This window comes from Crinia signifera, chromosome 6 (genome assembly GCF_055691185.1).
Source record: "Crinia signifera chromosome 6, ASM5569118v1, whole genome shotgun sequence".
NCBI lineage: Eukaryota > Metazoa > Chordata > Amphibia > Anura > Myobatrachidae > Crinia > Crinia signifera.
Window position 1 is genome coordinate 46651494 of NC_139222.1, and position 19790 is coordinate 46671283.

Here is a 19790-nt window from a genome sequence, read left to right on the forward strand (position 1 = left end):
ACTTCCCCTGCCTCTTCTCCCGGCAGTGTGTTATTTTCAGCAGCGACCATCTCTGGTCGCTGATGAAAACGGGACACTGAGCAATAGGATTGCTGAGCAATATATTACTAGCAATATATGGCCAGCAATCATATTGCTCCGTGTGTACGCCCCATCACAGTGTAAAAATAAAGCAGCCAGTATTTACCCCGCACAGAAAAAAATAACCCACCCAAATCTAACTCTCTCTGCACATGTTACATCTGTCCCCGTGCAGTGCACATGGTTTTTGTCCATTTGAGAAGGACTTTGCCTTTGCTAGTGAACCAGAATAAGGGCCTATGTACACATTGAATAGGGTGTGTGGAAAAACATCTATTTTTTTCAATGCAATAGATTTGCTAGGATGTGTTTCTTCATCAGTATGCTAGGCTGTGCCTTATTACTGCTTGCATGTGTCACTGTTGCTGTTACTCATTGTGTTGGCCACTGACTCTTTACAGCAGGGGTGGCCAGACTTTTGTAACCTGGGATCTATTTTTGTACACTTACTTAGCGGTGATCTACTGTCATCTCCCCCCCAGCATATCCCTCACAGTGCAATACACCTCTTACACATTATGCCACATGGAATGAGCCAAAATTCACAGCACAGGGTGATTCTGGTTTGTTTGGCCTATTGTGTATTCACAACGGTGACCGATGTTAACGGCCTGCGCATGTACAAAATTGCTTATGCACATGTGCAGGTCTTCACTCTGGGCGCTGTCATAGACTTGCATGCAGGAGGCGGGCAGGGGATGTTCGCATGCGAACACCCTGCGTTTCCTGGGCATACCTAGGAAAACACTGGGGGCTCTCAGGAAAACGCTTGGCCTCTATTTGCGAATGGGGACGACCACCTGCCTTCGGGCTGACGTCACCGGATGTCAGCTGCCTGCCCTTTTCTCAGAGCAGGGTGCTACAGAAATCATTTGTGGGTCAACGACCATCGAATGATTTCGGGCTTGCATGCAAGCCTGCAAATGGATGTTTAGGCAAAGCAGCCATTCGCAGTGCTGCGGGGAAATTCGGGGAAAGAGTAGCGGGGGGGGGCAGGCATTCGTACGGGCGGCATGACTAACTAGTGCTGCTTTGTGAGCCAACCAGAATTACGGCCTAATCCACAAGGAATGAGTTGAAATTCACATTATGCCACACAATATGAGCCAAAACTCACAATTTGCCACAGAATCTTGCTATGGGGCCCATAAAGAACTATTTATGCCCCTGACATCCCTTAATGTAATATCAATAGCAGGTTTTGGGGAGACTGATATATATCATCTACTGTATATAGTTGTCTAGTGTCTGATTGTGTGTCTCCTAAACACTGCCATCTGTTGGAGTAAGTGAAACTACATCTCTTTGTCTTTCACACATGCAAAACATAAAGGCTACAAGGTAACAGACTAGCTTTCGAAGCATTTGCTTTGAGCGGGCTTACAAATACTGTACATGACACGCAGATGATACACTGGGGCTTTATCAGCCAAACTGCTATTCATAAGGCTGAAAGTTGCTTGCTGATTTTCACCTGAACATGGCTCTAAACTCCTGCAAGTGTGCATGACCCAGCGGTGGCCGACTAGTGATGATGGGTGCTCCCACATCATCGCTAGCCAATTCCACCATCGGCTGGTTTTACCAGCATGCCAGCGATGATGGTTTGTTCTTTATCCATCATCGCTGTGTGTGTACACGGCAGCTGGGCTGAAAGATGAGACACTTTCAGCCCGGCTCCCTCCCCCTGCAGACAGGGGGCAACAAGAAATAGTTGTGTTCAACCTGTCTAACTATATACCAACTGATAATGAGATGCTCGTTCTAAGCAAAGGCTTGTCATTTGTGGAAACGTATAAACAACGCAATTTTGACTGAGGTGGAGCTTTATAAATTCCACCGCCAGCTCAGTTTAAAGGATTTTTTCAAAAACACCCTAGCGATCAGCAACAAACCACTAGTCGTTCCTTCAAGCCTAAGAGCTATTTTGATCCCCCATCCACTAGTGCGTCCATAGATACGTTTATGAGACTCATTAGAAGAGACATTATGCCCATCCTTAATTTAAAGAAAAATAGGTTCTCTAACCTGACCCCTGAAGAAAATAGGGCCATTGAATCATTGAGGGACAATTCATCTATCATTATACGCCCCGCCGACAAAGGCGGGGGTATAGGGATATTGAATTGGGAGGCCTATATCAAGGAAGTTATGCGCCAACTGCTGGACACTGAGTGTTATGAAAGATTAAACTCAGACCCAACTGAACCATTTAAACTTCAGATTGATAGCCTACTTCACTTTGGATTGGAGCAAGGCTGGTTGGAAGAGAAAACTTTTGTTTTTTTGACTCAGGATTTCCCCAGGATACCATTGATATATATCCTCCCGAAAGTTCACAAAACTATAAATTGTCCGCCAGGCCGGCCCATTATATCCTCTATTGGATCTTTGGGACAACCCTTGTCTCAATTTGTAGACTATTTATTACAGCTGGTGGTAACAAACAGTCCCTATTTCCTCAAAGACACTACGGATTTTTTGAACAAGATCAATGAACTTGGTCACCCACCTGCTAATTGTTTACTGGTGACACTTGGGGGGAAATATACTAAGAATACGAATACAAACTTTCGTATTCTTAATACGAATGACTACGACTGCATACGGCTGTCGTATGCAAAGTCGTGTTCTGGAGGGGAATTTACAAAGCAGTCAAATACGACTGCTTTGTAACCCTCCGATGGCGTAATGATTCGTATTAGCGGCCGTATATACAGCCGCTAATTTGAATTCGTACAGGCAGTCTGTACGGATCAGTCAGATCCGTGCAGGCTGCAATGTGTAAAAAATAGAAAAATAAATAAATAAAAAGGTGTGGGGTCTCCCCCACAGCCGTAACCAGCACCAGGCTGAAAGAGCCAGGGCTGGCAATAAAAAAATCAGGAAACCCGGCAAATAGGGATTCCCCGATTTTTTAAAACCAGCCCCAGGCTCCAGGTCCGGGGCTGTTTCCTAAAATACGGGGGACAAAATGAGTAGGGGTCCCCCGTATTTTAAGAACCAGGCCCTGGCCAAACCAGCCAGCAGGGTAATGTCACAGCCGGGGGACACTTATTCGATAAGGTCCCGCGTCCAAAACATCACCCTACCGACCAGTCAGCCTGGCCAGGGGCCCTGGGGGAGTGGAGACCCCCCAATAAAGGGGTCCCTCCCTCCAGGACTTACCTGACCAGGCTGAAGCCTGGTGCTGTCCCCAGTGGCCCTGGAGCGGTGGCCACCGGGCTGATCTTTGTGTAAAAAAAGATTTAACTATTGTTTAATACTGTGGAACTATGAGTCCCAGCAAGCCTCCCCCGCAAGCTGGGACTTGGAGAACCACAAGTCCCAGCATGCGGGGCTTGTAGTTCCACAGTATTAAAAAGAGTAAAATAAACACACTGACACACAAGAAAAATATACTATACTGAAACATACTGATACTTACCTGTCTTGAGCCCGTCGGTAGGTTTCCTGGGTCTGGGGTACGGTGCTCCTGGGTCCGGACCTCCGTGGTCCAGGTCCAGTGCTCCAGGGTTCGGGGCTCCAGGGTCCAGTGCCTTGGTTCCTGGGTCTGGGGCTGCAGAGTCCGGGGTCCTGGATCCAAAGGAATCCATAGGATGATCTGTGGAAGGAAATCCAACCACCAAGGTCCTTCGGCGAAGATCACGTCCTCTTCTGTCCGAAGTAGTCCAGGTCTTCTGAAAATAACAAACACCGGCGATTCCGGCCAGTACCCAAGGCGGACTGAGGAGAGACGAAGAGATGTTTCATCTCGCCGGCATTTGTTATTTTCAGAAGACCTGGACTACTTTGGATTACACCTATGGATTTCTTCGGATTGAGGACCCTGGACTCTTTAGCCCTGGAGCCCTGAACCCCGGACTCTGCAGCCCCGGACCCAGGAACCAAGGCACCGGACCATGGAGCCCCGGACCTTAGAGCCCCGGACCCTGGAGCCCCAGACCTGGACCATGGAGGCCCGGACCCAGGAGCACCAGACCCCGGACCCAGGGACCTTCCGACGGGCTCAAGATAGGTAAGTATCAGTATGTATGGGCTTTGGATGTATTAAAGTTTTATTTTTCTTGTGTGTCAGTGTGTTTATTTTACTATTTTTAATACTGTGGAACTACAAGTGCCAGTGGGCCCTTTAATGCCTCGCATGCTGGGACTTGTGGTTCTCCAAGTCCCAGCTTGCAGGGGAGGCTTGCTGGGACTCATAGTTCTACAGTATTAAACAATAGTTAAATATTTTTTTTACACAAAGATCAGCCCGGTGGCCACCGCTCCAGGGCCACTGGGGACAGCACCAGGCTTCAGCCTGGTCAGGTAAGTCCTGGTGGGGGGGAACCCTTTATTGGGGGGTACCCACTCCCCCAGGGCCCCTGGCCAGGCTGACTGGTCGGTAGGGTGATGTTTTGGCCGCGGGACCTTATCTAATAAGTGTCCCCCAGCTGTGACATTACCCTGCTGGCTGGTTTGGCCAGGGCCTGGTTCTTAAAATACGGGGGACCCCTAGTCATTTTGTCCCCCTTATTTTGGGAACCAGCACCAGACCTGGAGCCTGGGGCTGGTTTTAAAAAAATCGGGGAACCCCTATTTGCCAGGTTTCCTGATTTTTTATTACCAGCCCCGGCTCTTTCAGCATGGTGCTGGTTTTGGCTGTGGGGGGCTATTTCTTTATTTTTCTATTTTTTACACACTGAAGCCTGCACGGATCTGACTGATCTGTGCAGGCTAAAGCCAAATACGACAGGAAAATAAAGTGTATTTTCCTGCCGTATTTGCCCGGACATTCGTGGCTGTTTTACGCCATTTAGCGGCCGTATTTTCAATAAATCAAGAATCTCCATTCTTTTGAATCTTGTCGTATTGTATTGATGGTGTAATCATTCGTATTTGTAAATACACATACAAATGTCCCATCAATACGAATATGAAAATTCGTATTTTTGGCATAGTAAATGCCAAAAATATGTATACACCAAAAAAAAAAATTATTTTCGTATGAAAATACGATTTTTTTTCACAAATTTTTCTTAGTAAATTTCCCCCTTGATGTCACCAGTTTATATACAAATATTGAACACACTGAGGGGTTGCAGGCCGTTCGCGATGTAGTAGGCTCCAGTCCACACTATGAAGGTCCACCCATTGAATTTTTTTTTTCATTAATGGAGATTATTTTACAGAAAAATTATTTTTTGTTTAACAATTCATTTTTTTCTTCAGTTAAAAGGCACCGCGATGCAAATATTTTCATGTATCAATATGAGTTAAACAATATTATTTAAAATATTCAATATTCTAGGTTTATGGCGCTATACCTTAGGTATATCGACGATGTCTTCATGGTTTGGACTGGGGCTGAAAAATCGCTATTGGCCTTTGTTGAACACCTCAATCAGCTTCCAGGGTCGGTCAGATTTACCTGCTCGTACAGTCCACTAAGCATTAATTATTTAGATGTTACCAAATAACAAATTTTCATCCCCAATCCCTTAAATGGGGACTCCCCTTTTCTCAATTGGCAAGAGTGGTCCGTAATACCTCAGACACAGACCTATTGGATGGTGCTTTGGATAAAATGTGTCTGGCTTTCAGGGACTGTGGGTACAATCCGCAGGAAATCCGCATGGCTAAGATTAAGGCCAAAGGATTGGCGAGAACGAGTTACTGAAACCCAAAATGCAGGAGACTCAGGTTTTTGTGTAGTGAAGCCAGATGCAGTCTGTGAGACTGCACTGGCTTCACTGTGACTGGCAGTGACTTCCTATTGGAAGTTCGACCTGCCAGTCACCAAGGCAGTCTCATTGAGAGGTGTTCCCTCCCTCCGGGACGCCTTTCTGCAGGCTGCTGTGCGAAATCGCTGATTGCGCATGCGCAGTACTTGTATCGGTACTGCGCACACGCTGGTCCCGGTGCCGGGAGCATGATTACTTCTATGGGCTGCTGCCAAAGCAGCCCATAGAAGCTGGCCGCATGTGCAGTACAGAGGTTTGTACTGCGCATGTGCAAATCCCGGTGCCTGTCATCAGAGTACAGGCACCGGGAACTGTCTGTAGGGCCTGCCTGCATCGTGGTCAGGGGCAGCCCCCCTGTCCAGAAAAGGTATATTCGGGAATCTTACAAGGAATGTCCTTGTGGGGCGGGGTTTACCTGATTGCTGGCCTCTTAATATACGCAGCCCAATGATTAGCTCTGGATCAGGCCCCAATAACAGAAATGCACTGAATAAAATACATACCATAATGCCTATTACACATATTGCCACACACTGTGATGCCCATTAAATATTATGCAACACACCGTGATGGCCATTGCATTTTATATCACACACCTCAATGGCTATTACATATTATGCCACATTAGTACCGCTTACCTACATGTTAATTGCTAGGGGTTACTTGCTCAATGCCAGCATCTTCATGCTTGATGCCATGGGGTAGTAAAGTGCTTGTGACCAAGGGGGAGTTACGTGTATACATTACAGCCATAAAAAAGAAATTGGTGGTAACGTATACTGGGGGTTATTCACGTTTCTTCGGTGGTGCTGCGCATGTACAGAAGTATGGTGTGTGCACCCACGGCTGCCTCATTACCATATGAGAATGCCCAGCATTCCATGGGCGTTCCCATGAGACGCTGGGCGTTCTTATAGTAATGAGGCCATGACACAAGATCGGGGGCGGGCAGCTGACATCACCAGATGTCAGCTGCCCGCCCATATCCGTGCCAGCGTGCACGCATATGTAAGTGACTTAAAAGTCACTAATATGCGTGTACCTTCCACATCTTTCGATGTTACCCTCAGCATGCGAATGGATGTTTATGCTAAACATCCATTAGCAGCCTGTGCGGGCGAACCCGCACTTCGAGGGGGGTGCTGGTGGGCGTTCATTCGCCGCGCGGGGGTTGGTGGACTCGCAAGTCTGCGAAATCGCAGCCTTGCAAATCAATTAGAATAACCCCCACTGTACATTGCTGGCCTGCATGGCAATGTATACATTGCCGCCATAAAAATTATACATTGGTGGGCAGTGGTGCCAGTGATATATACCGTATATATTACTGGGTTATTATAAATATGCATTGGTGGGCAGTGGTGCCAGTTATATATACATTGCTGGCATGTGCCAGCAATGTATATATTACTGGGTTATTATAAATAACGTTGGTGCCCAGTGGTGACAGAAATATATACATTGCTGGCATGTGCCAGCAATGTATATATTACTGGCTTATATATATACATTGGTGCCCAGTGGTACCAGTAATACATAGATTGCTGGCATGTGCCAGCAATCTATATATTACTGGCTTAAAAAACACATTGGTGGCCAGTGGCTTATATAAACACATTGGTGGCCAGTGGCTTATATAAACACATTGGTGGCCAGTGGCGTTTATATGCTCCACAGTCACACTGTGGAGCAGCAGAGCAGTCAGCTGGGGGCGGGGCGTTCCGCCGGGCTGCGTGTGTGTGACCTGGCCGGGGACTGACTGGGAGACGCAGAGCAGCGGCGTGGACACGGTGGCAGGTAAGTATGTGACAGGGGGTGCGGGGGCGACGGGGGTGCGGTGATTGTGGGCGGCGGGGGCAATGGGGGCGGGGGTGATGGGGGCGGTAGCGGCCGGTCAGCTGGGCTGAAAGTCTCTGATCTTTCAGCCCGGCTGCCGTACACACCTGGCGATGATGGCTCAAATATGAGCCATCATCTCCAGACATGCTGGTAAAACCAGCAGACGGCCCACTTTGCTAGCGATGATGCGGGAGCGCGCATCATCGCTAGTCGGGCATCGGTGGCCTATACACACTTGGAGACTTTAAGCTGAAACTCGCTCAAAATGGCTGTTTTGAGCGCGTTTCAGCTTAAAGTCGGCAAGTGTGTATGGGCCTTTAAGATTATAATAATTAAACTGATACCACTTTCAGACTGAAAAACCCCTAGATCCCGACTTTTACTCTCCATTTGAGTACCCAGTAATTTGTTGATTAACACTTGTATTTCTTCTGTGTGAAAGGATCATCCCAGGTCAAAATTCCCGGGTCTTTGACCCTGGTAAATACATGGATTGAAGACCTGGGAATTTTGATCTGGCTTGACTCTTTTGCATAAGAAAAGGTCCAGTGTTTAACAGCAAATTACTGGATAGAAATGCTTCACATGATAATTAGCTTTGTTGTGTGAAAGGGTATGAGAAAGTTATTTCAGGTCATGGTTTATTCTGGGAAATAAATTATACTATACATACCCATAGCTGTACCCCTCCGGCAAGGGGAATGGTATATGTGTCCTTGGCATCAGAAACATTGTTCTTAAAATGTGGCAAATGCTACAGCTTGAAATGAACAGGAACATATTCTGCAGTGAAATTCCATTCTGGTACAGAACCTACAGGACAAGTTATGTGTCTGCTATAAGTGCGGCAAGGAAAGTCACATCTACTAAGCAACACATACAGTATATGTGTTACTTTAGCTAAATAATAATAAAAAAATATTATTTCTTACCTTCACAATCAGAAAGATAACTGAAGAAGAGTCAAAAGCCCCATTGTAAAACGTTATGATTGTGGATCGCTGAGAACCAAACAAGTTTCCTACCTAGAGAGATACATTTTTTTTACTGCACATGTCAATGCATCAAGCCTTGGATCTGTACACAGATAGATACAGTGTAACTCATTTTCTTTAGCCACATAATTACCTCCTCCTCCCATTAGGTTAAGCCAGGGCCACTAGTAGGGTTTTTGGGACTCCCCCTGCAAACTATAATGCTTTTCTCTTAGAATTACTGTGCAAAGATAAAGTGAAGGTTGAACCTGGTTCCACCTCACCATTACAGGTGGTGGAGCTCAGGGGTGGATTTATTAAGCTCGGTGAAGTGATAAAGTGGCTGGTACGCTATCACCGACCAATCACCTCCTAATTGTCAAGTTACTGGCTGGATTAGAAAAATATCAGTAAGAAGCTGATTGGCTGGTGATAAGGTACCAGCCACTCTATCACTTTACCAGGCTTAATATATCTGACCCTCAGTTCCACCCCATACCCCCCTCCACTTTAACCCCTGGACCTGGGTAATTAATAACACCCCCCCTTCCCCGTTTCTCGGCACCACTGCATGTGCATTCAGTGTAGTGTATTCACAGATGTGAATCAGCCTAGTGTATACCTAAGTGTGCACACAGGGTAGTTTAGTTTTGTACATTGTGTGGTGTATTCTAAAGCTGGATACACACTATAAATTTGGTACACACTGACAGATTTATCTGTCCAATCTATATGTGGGGACAAATGCCCTAATTCAGGTTTGCTTCATAAGCAGCAAACATCCCTGGTTAGCGACCGCCTGAGATGCCTCCCGCCTGATTACCTGCCCCTGAAACTGACAAGATAAATCTTTGTGTGTCCAGCTTAAATTGTGAACTTTGTGTAGTGCAACCTCATATGTGCAATCAGTATAACTTTACGTGTGTACTCATAGTAGTCAAATCTATCGCTATGGCCCCTACACGCGGCGTATGTTCTTAGCGATCTAGTGATGGAAGACGGGGTTTTTACAGTACTTTAGTTGAGTACATCCCACACTCTGGCCCTTATTCTGGTTGGTGCGGTAATATCCGCGTGCGTTCGTGCCGCCGATGTTTTGTGTCTGCGCATGTGCAGAGGCGTCTCTGCGCATGTGCGAGCGGGGCGTACGGCCAAATCCCGCATGAAATGTGAACACTCCGAACAGGGGGAGGAGAGGGGCGTGAAGGGCTGTTTGGCCTCATTAACATATGCATACGCCCCGCGTTTCATGGGCGTTTCCATGAAAATGCTGGGCGTACGTATGGTAATGCAGTCGTGACGCACGTGTAGGGGGCGGACATATGACATTGCCGGATGTCAGCTGCCCGCCCAGATCTCTGCTTTTGCATGGAAAAATGTCCGTGTGGTCTGAGGTTGCGGGAGCTGGTGGACCACTCGGTCCTGCATTCGATGGTCTGCGACCATCCAATGATGGGGGAGGTTCCCTGAGATGGAGGAGGCATATTCCGTAAAAAATACACATGCGGTCCGTTCAGCCAGCTTCTTACCGCGTACGGACGGAGTTGGCGATCCGTATGGAAGGCGGGGTTTCACACGCACGGTCCTGGCCGCATATTTGGATCCGGCCGCACCGATCAGAATAAGGCCCTCTGTGAGGAGTATCCTCAGGTGTAAATGTAGTATAGTATGGTTATAACTGGTGTACACAAAGTATAGTATATCATAAGTGTGCACGAGGTGTAGTATATCCTCAGATGAGCACACAGTGTAGTGTACTATACATAAGTAGGTCTTCATACTATAGTGACAGTTACCTACAAGTTACAAGACCCCAGATATCGTGTTGATCGTTTAACCGGCCTTTGAATAACATTATTAAATTAGGGAAACTAAGCAAATAATCTCAAGATGAAGATGGCTTGGAGATGGCATGGAGAACTCTTCTGATAGTTTCTATTAAGGGCTTTCTATTACACTTCAATATTGGAATATTGTCCCCAGTACCCTTTTAAAATTTGTGCCAATTTTTGTTTTCTGTGTTTTGTTATAACACCAGCAGATCTTGCTTTAATTTAACACTACAGTGGAGATTGATGCACAGTGTCTTCCAATAATATACAAATACCAACCTGCATATTAGTCAAAATAAATAGGATTCCACCAGTTGCCAGCAAGGACAGAGCAGGAAACAGAAGCACAGCAGTATCTATTAACATAAATAAATAATCAGCATGAAGGTGCTAAAAATGTTATATCTCCTAATAGACCAATATCACAGAAATATGGTGTTGCCACTGGTCTGAGTGCTGGTGGGTAAGATCATGGTTATGAAATGTAACCAAAATTTGTCTCATGACAAACAATGTGAGAATGATGAGAGGGTTTATGAGGAAACAAAAGGTTGCTTTAGTAGAGTGTGAGAGAGAACATGAGTCATAGGCATATGATGCAGTAAAATAGCAAAACATGGGAAATGACACTATAATATTTTTGGAATATTACACAAAGTTTTTAACATTTACTACAAAGACTGACCTGCTGTGGAAAGCGCAATAAGAAGTGTGGCTGTTGTGTAAAGTAATCTGGAGGATAAAAAGGAGATAAGTTGAGCACATAAAATATTATTTTTATTGACTTATTTAAAAAAAAAAAAAATCTACAAATCGTAGGTTGTTTGTGGTTGATTTAAGAACTGAATAAATGTATACAAAGCACATATAGATTTATACAAGACACAATGTACATTGATTAAATCTACAGTATAGCATAGGCAAAAGCAGGGGCATTTCTGGTTGCCCAAGTGGTTCAAATTATGACATTAGCAATGGTGTGAAATACAATTACTAGAGCCACCGCCACATCATGCAGTGTAAAGGACAGAGCAGAGCTGCTGAACATGCCGAGCGGTAGCAGTTTCCTCCACCATGTTTGCTGTGTGTGTGGATCAGTGCACTGGACCAGAGAGCAGCTGCCAGGAACAAGAGACAGGAGCCTTATCAGGAGGTGGTAAAATGTGTACTTTGAAAGTATGTTTGTGTATTTAAATATGTTTGTGTATTTATTAATTATAGTATGTTTAACTTTTTCCTGACAACTTGCTCCCTAGGGTGCCTTGGAACACTTGCAGGGGTGCCACAGGTTGGTGGTCCAGGACCAATTCAAACTATTTATGATCAATTATTTATGGACAAAACCTGTGCTGGTGCCTGCCAGTCATAAAATATGTATACAAATAGAAGAAAATCCTGCCCTTTAACACATAACTGAACCTAAGAATCACATATAAACACAATCTAATTCATTTGATATATTTTCTTTTTTTTTTGGTCTAGGGGTGACGTAGAAAAATTCTGATACTCTAGGGTGCCGTGATTTGAAAAAGATTGGGACATATATAGTGTTAAATATTAATACTGTATTCCATACAGTATGCAGTGTCAAAAGAACAGTGTGCACATTAAAGTCCAGGGTGTTACTAGGTTCTTCTAACACGCAGGAAAAATGAGTGGGGGTCCCCTGTATATTTAGAATTAGCACCGGGCTCTTGCAGCAGGCCCTAGTTCCCAAAATACAGGGGACAAAATGAGTGGGGTCCACAATATTTTAGGGAACAGCATGAGGCTACACTAGCAGGGAGTGTAATCAGTGGAATAACTAAAATTTGTGCACCTCCCCACCATAAAAATGCCCCCTCTCACCACTAATGGGACCGCCGCTGCTGGGTCTGATGCTGCTCCATTGCAGGCCTGCCGGGACCAGCAGATCTTCCTGTCTGCGGTCTACAACAGCAGTCACTGGTGTGCAGGGAGAGGACTGAGACACCCCTTCTGCAGCAGCAGAGGGGGGCTCTCGCAGTGTTGGCACTACCAGATTTGAAGCAGAACACAGTCACACCTTGAAATCCAGTCATCCCACTGTTTGGTCCTACCGACGCAGCTAAGGCCCCGCTGCTAATGTGTGGGTGGCCACATAGAAACCTGTGTGCAGGCTTCTTGCTCCCTTTGTGTTTGTAAAATGACATAAGGTTGATGTTTTATCTCTCTACAAGATTTTATATTGCTCCCATCCACAATAATAGGCAAGTGCTGTATATTTAATTAATTATATGTAAATTGTTGCATATTACTGGGCTAAATTGTAGATTTTAAAATCTGATTGGATTATACACATACAAAAAAGCCTAAACTTCAAAAGCCTGAAGGTGCCCATACACGGTACAATTGCTGGGTGCGATGATCTCATCGCTCAGCTCAAAAATTATGTGCTGCACATACTTTTAGTACTAGATCTCATCTAATTGCATCTCATTGTTTGTATTTCAAAACAGATGCGATGCGATAGAGTCCAAATTGTTTACAATGCAAAACAATCATTGCACCGTGTATGGGCATCTCAAGGCTTTCCCCAAAATTGTCACCATAAAGACACTGGACAAAAATGCACAGACTGTATTGCTGGCGTGTTACTTACATGGCAATAAATCGTGTCACTGCAGTCCCAAGGCGATCAAATATATAACCACACGGAAGAGCCATGAAAGTGTTTGTGAAAGCAGCCACAGTGAATATGATAGAGAATTGCTCATCCTGAGCAGAGCAGTCTATAAAAAAAAATACAGATCTGGGGAGTTCAGGCAAATACAGTAAGTCCTTTGTTTAACCCTTTGAGCGCCAAAATCTCTGTGTGAGAGGCTTAAAATATCCAGCCAGCATCGCTCAAATTTGTTATATAAATTCAAATAAAAAATGTTGTGTGATCCCAACAAGCAGGAGTGAGGTGCATTTCCACATGTGATGTCCCCATCTCTCCTGGACCCAATTGGCGCACAGGGAGAGCCGCCAGACCCACGATGAGTCCTGCAGCTCTCTGTGCACTGATATGGCCGTGGTTCTTCCACCCTGGATGGACAAATCAGTCCACCTGGCCACCGGCCCCTCTGGCATTTGCCAGATGGTCAGTCGGGTCCTAATTACAGGTTATTATAATGAATAACTTGGTGCATAACTGGGACATTTGCAATTTATCACAACTGCTGCTATAATCCTTTTTACAATATTTGGAAACAAATATAAGTCAGTTGGCCAACTTGATTTCTGGATCAAAAAAATCGTTACCTGCCAAAGAGTCCCCACGTTGTAACCAATATACACAACTCAAGTGGGTAAGAACATTGGGGGTATACACCTAATACTAATGTGATATATTTTGTGACAGGCATGATATTTGGCAATATTAGTATTTTATTATATAATTTTATATTATTGTTCAATTTTAATTGTGCTTTATTTATCTTTAATAAATTGTTATAGACATTTACAGTGCGCTCTCAGTTATATTGTGTAATTTTTTATTATGATGAATAGAAATGTTTGCTTGGCAATTCTCACACCTTAGTTAAATCAGACACACTCCTCATTCATAATGTCCAAAGTGACTTAAAATTGTGCTAAACCTTTATTCAGTGTTATTATTTTTTGTATTTTATATTATATAACTTGTATCACTTACAGGTCATCATTAGTTACAGTAGTAATCTTACATTTTTATTATTAGTAATGCTTGACCCGATAATATGTTTCCCTGTATCAGGGATTACAGTGGCGAAAATATTAAAAATAAGAAAGATATTAGATATAGAGAAAAATAAATTTTAGAAAGATTAAAATCACTCTCTGCTAACCGTTGGTATAGAATGTTATACAAAGGATCCTGCTTATGATGCAGGTAAGTGTCGTCCGTTTAATTAGTACAAATGTACACAATAAATGGGTTTTAATCCCTAATTTAGTAGTCCAATGTCTTCTCGTGTTGTGTGTTCCACTAATCACATATGTTGTGATATTTTATTACACGTGATGCCCCTGGGTTATGTAAGTAAGAATAGGAGAAGGGTAGTGGCCTGCCGTATAGCCCGGTAAACTACCTATAAGTACAGATCCTATATATTAAATACATAATCACATCCACATTTGTGCTGGTTGGTACAGTCCTCGCAATGTGTGTATAGACGGTCGTGCATTTACTTGCTACTCAGGCACATTATACACAAATTGTTAGTTTCAAGATTGACACTTATGCTGATACTTTGTGTCACTAATGGTGATTTAACCTTTATGCAAGTCTGCAACAAACAGCGCTGTCAGTCTTTCTTAACAGTACATATTTTAAACTTGTACAAGTGGGTGCTACTATATTATTGTAGCTATCTGCCAGATAGATAAATTCTCAAAGGTCTGTATCCTCCTTCTCGTGTGTAAGCATTGATACCATTTATTAGTCCCTTGTGTATTCAATGATGCTTTATATATTCCTCACTCTGCGTTTAGTAACGCTAGAATATGGTGAGCAAAATACAGTCTATTATATATGTGCGCCAGTTTATCCTTATAGCGCTCCTTAGGACTAAGGTATCATGCACACACGTAATAGTATGATCTTATCTGCCAGTTCCGACAGTTTAATAAGATCACGTCTGGGGTACAGTGTACAGGCGCCGGAGGGCTGTAGGAGATATGCCCGGCTGGCAGCCCACGCTGTTAGGGATTTGATCGCTGAGCCGTGCCTGCGGCTCAGCGTCTAGAGTGCACGCTGGTGTACCTCGTATGCAAGCTCAGTTGGCAAGTATTCTATTACGCTACACACTGACATTAATACATTTCAATACATTTGACTAATTATACAACGGTTAAGCAGAGCAAACTGCCGATGCGCATTTCGCCTGTGTCGGCTTTTTCAAGGCTAACCTAGGTGACTGGCCCGCCTTGGTTTGGCTATATTTATAGGGAAAGGGATCTGAATGGGGGTTGGATTATTGCGACCAATCCGTGCCCTAATTGATATATTTCAAACGTTGAGGGCTGATGATTGGTCTATGTGATTTTGCTGGCTGTCCACTGTCTGCGCATACAGACACTTGTCATTGACAGTTTATCATTTCACCTTACAGACGCAGAGATTCAATTGGAGCGATATATGCATACATATTACTAGTGCTGCTGACTACATTCATTTACACATGTTAATGTTATACTGATATATCTGTATGTCCTTCGTGGAATCCGTTGTTATTATAGACATATAGTGTTAATTGGAGATTAGCATCTTTGCCGTTCATTAACTGGGGGGAAGTTCTACTCTAAAAATTTAGAATTTTGTTAGTGTATATAAATATATAGTATAATATGCATGAAGATATTACAATTCTGTACAGTTTATTCTATATTTAGTATGTAGGTGGATTTAGTATATATTCCTGAATAATAATATGATATTATTATACCTTTGAATAAAATTAAAAAAGTGTGTATATATATAGATTTTTGGAATTCCGCACTCCCGGCCAGCATTGAAAAATAATATGGGGTGCTCCTTTAAGGCAACACAATGTGTCCCAAATGTAGAGAGAGTGATGGTGCGTGTATGTATGAGAGTGTCTGTGCATGTACTGTATGTATGAGAGCGGCAGGGTGTATGTATGTATGTATGTATGTATGTATGTATGAGAGTGATGGGGCATGTATGTATGAGAGTGATAGTGTATGTATGTAACTATGAAAGTGCCGGAGTATGTATGTACAGTATGAGAGTGATGGTGTTACTGTATATATGAGAGTGTCTGTGCATGTACTGTATGTATGAGAGCGGCAGGGTGAATGTATGTATGTATGTATGAGAGTGCTGGAGTATGTATGTATGTAACTATGAAAGTGCCGGAGTATGTATGTACAGTATGAGAGTGATGGTGCGTGTATGTATGAGTGTCTGTGCATGTACTGTATGTATGAGAGCGGCAGGGTGTATGTATGTATGTATGTATGTATGTATGAGAGTGCCGGAGTATGTATGTATGTGAGAGGCGGTGTATACATGTATATTTCAGAGAACAGTATATGTAGGTATGAGCATCAGGATCAAATAGAAGTGCATGTGACAGAAATAAAAGGAGATAGTGTGTGCGTGCGTGTAAAACAGAGTGAGAATGAGAGAGAGAGAAAAGGAGAGACATGAAGGAATATGAGAGGGAGAAAGAAAGGATGACACCTAAATCAGGGTTGCCGACTTTCAGATTCTCCTCTCCGGGAGAAGCCCGGAGAGGAGAGTTTCACCAGCCGCTCAGGGGGCGGGGCTTACAAGTGACATCACTAAGCCCCGCCCCCATGCTGGTAAAACAAGGAATTCACATATTTCCGTGGAGGGGGCGGGGCTAAAATGACGCGATTGTGTCGTTTTAGCTCCGCCCCCTCCTCTGAGCCCCGAGGATTGCGGCATTTTAATGCCGCGATCAGGGGGACAGCGGGGGTCCCCCCTGAATCCGGGAGGGTTGCCCACCCTTCCGGGGGGCCGGGAGGGGGTCCCGATTTTCGGGAGACTCCCGGAAATTCCGGGAGAGTCGGCAACCCTGACCTAAATATGAGAGAGATTAAAGTTCTCGCCTTCTGTGACCCACACAGTCCTGGTGACCCCCATCCTCAATCCCGCCCTGGCCAGCCACTGCCCAGAACCCACAGAGTTTTTATAAAGAATAACAGTGAAAAATAATGTCTGCAGGGGGGAATATGTTGTTTGCTGGGCCAGCATTAAAATGATAGTCAACATTAACCACAACTCTTGTGTGGAACTAGTCATACAGACTCTGGATACCTGAGTTGGGGGGCCCCTTAACATTTTTGCTATGGTGCCCACAGTATTCTGTCAGTATTCAACGCACCCCCCTCATAAGCCAATTCCCCTAATTGAGCGAGGGGGAATTGGCGTATGCGGCTCCAGAAGCAGCGAGACTCACGGCTAAAAACAGCGAGTTTTCTGCATTAGCCGCGGGTCTTGTTGTTTTGGGGAATTCTTGCCGTCCTAGTATTTCCCCAGAACGTTGAATAGCGCGAATGGCTGTCGAGGGGGTTAAACAGCGAGGATCGCTGGTTTTCTGCAATCCTCGCTGTTTAACCCCCTCGTCGGCCACATTGAATACCTGCCAATGCATCCCTCCTTCTCCTATACAGGTCTTTATTCTCCAGTCTCATCTAATAGTACCTACCCAATACTCAGCACAGCACCCCTCCTGTGTACCCAACTCCCACATCAGGAAGATGAGGAGGAGCCATATACAGCCAGAGGCAGAGCACAGCTGCACCCCATCCAGCCCCCAGCCCCCCCCCCCCCCCAAAAAAAAACACACACACACACACACTGGTCCGTGTGTGGGAGAGGTGTCTGGGACACACCAGTGGGAAGGATGTGGTGATGGAGAGCAAGAGCATATTGGGTGCCACATCCAAAGCATCCATGGAGCGAATTAGGGGGCCCACTCCTACTCAGGATGCAGGATTTATTTATTATTGATATTAGGAAATGCTAAAACTATGGCAAGGCATGCTGGGATGTGTAGTTTCACAACAGCTGGAGGGCCGCAGGTTGGACATGCCTGCTTTATTGGGATCTGCTGCAGTGGTGTATGTGTGAGATTGGTGTATGTATGAGAGTGGCGGTGTATGTATGTATGTATGTATGAGAGTGGCAGAGTATATATGAGAGCGATGTATGTTTTAATACAGGATTACGGTGTGTGCACTAGCATAAGGGAGGGATGGGATGAATGGAAACAGTGTATGCATGCATGTACTGTATGTACGAGAGTGGCGGTGTTTTATGTAAGACAGCGGTGTATGTATGAGATTGGTGTTTGTATTAGAACGGTGCATGTATGTATGAGAGTGGCGGTGTATGTATGTATGTATGTATGTATGTATGTATGTATGAGAGCGATGTATGTTTTAATACAGGATTACGGTTAAAGAAAAGTCTGCAGTAAATTGCTTTGTGGGCTAGAATTAAAATCATAGGTAACACTAACAACGGTTCTTGTACGTAGTGTAGTCTTTAGTTGGGGGGGGGGGGGGGCGGGGGCGGGGGCCCGGCAGGCCATTGTTGCATGTGGTATACTATGTAATGGGTGTGTGACGTGTAATAGGCATTACGGTGTGAATTTTTGGAGCGCGCCTGCGGCGCGCACTATCCCTGTTGTCCCTATTTTACGAAAAATTGTAAATTGTGTCGCATTAGTTTTGCCTGTCAATACCCTTTATTGATTTGTTGCCGCCCACATGAGGCCACTTTCTGAAATTTTCCAGGGCCACTTTTAGTCTCCAATCCGCCCCTGATTGGGAGAGTGCTATCCCCTACGATATGGATATATATATATATATATATATATATATATATATATGTATAGACTGACAGGCGGCACTCGGAGACATCCAAATAAAGTGTAAATTTATTTGGATGTCTCCGAGTGCCGCCTGTCAGTCTATACATATGCAGGGAGGTTTACCTTCACAGGAAGGCAACGGAGCAAGGCACCTCCAGTACGGAGGCTAAGGGAGTGCCGGGGACCGCAACAGAAAGGTATATATATATATAGATATATATATATATATCTATATATATATATATATATAGATATATATATATATATAGCTCGAAATTAGTGTATATGACAGAAAAAGGGAATTTATAGTGGTAATGTGTCGTGAATAATCGGAATCTTAGCTGTTGGGTACTAAGGTGTGAATTATACACATTGTAGTGATACTAATGACATGAAAAAGGGGTTTTTAATATTTCATAATGCACATAAAGAGAATTTTAAAATCTGAAATATATTAATAAAACGAATATATGTGTCCCTGGAGAGTGAGGGTCGATGTGGAAGCAAATGTGGGGGACTAGTGTGATAAACCGGTATAGTGTATATATTGAAATACCCTATACTGGTAATATGTCCATCCCCCAATAATGATGGGGGACATTGGTTATAGACTTCTTTCTCCTGTAGACGTAGAAGGGAGGGCTGGAGTGTATTATTATCATTTGTTGATACTCTTATCATGTCAGGGTTCCACGATGTCCTATAAGCTTATATATCGTATCATGTTGTCCTGTCTTGTATTAATTAGAGCATGATGAGGGTAGATCATATTTTCCATAGATGTGTTGTATTTAGGACCCAATTATTACTGCAAACGCGCAGTTTTAGACATAGGGTGCTGGAATCTAATAATGAGTAATCACTAATTTATTCTGCATGCGCTGCCCTACAGGGCTCTTACAGGGTGACCCTATTCTCACATGGATTGGTACCCTCTTTCTTTATCATGGGGTTCAAGACTGTTTCTGATTTTCCAGATGTACATTA

General features: G+C 44.2%; 1 protein-coding gene across 1 annotated transcript in view; it reads right to left on the bottom strand.

Annotated features, from left to right (window-relative positions):
• SLC43A3 (solute carrier family 43 member 3) overlaps positions 1-19790 on the bottom strand; it is a 67212-nt gene that overhangs the window by 25740 nt on the left and 21682 nt on the right. The window contains exons 4-8 of the mRNA XM_083146109.1: positions 13073-13202; positions 11138-11184; positions 10732-10808; positions 8579-8671; positions 8320-8459 (exon numbers count right to left, since the gene is read on the bottom strand). Of these exons, the coding sequence (XP_083002235.1) occupies positions 8320-8459; positions 8579-8671; positions 10732-10808; positions 11138-11184; positions 13073-13202 (487 nt within the window). The remainder of the gene's footprint in view (positions 1-8319; positions 8460-8578; positions 8672-10731; positions 10809-11137; positions 11185-13072; positions 13203-19790) is intronic.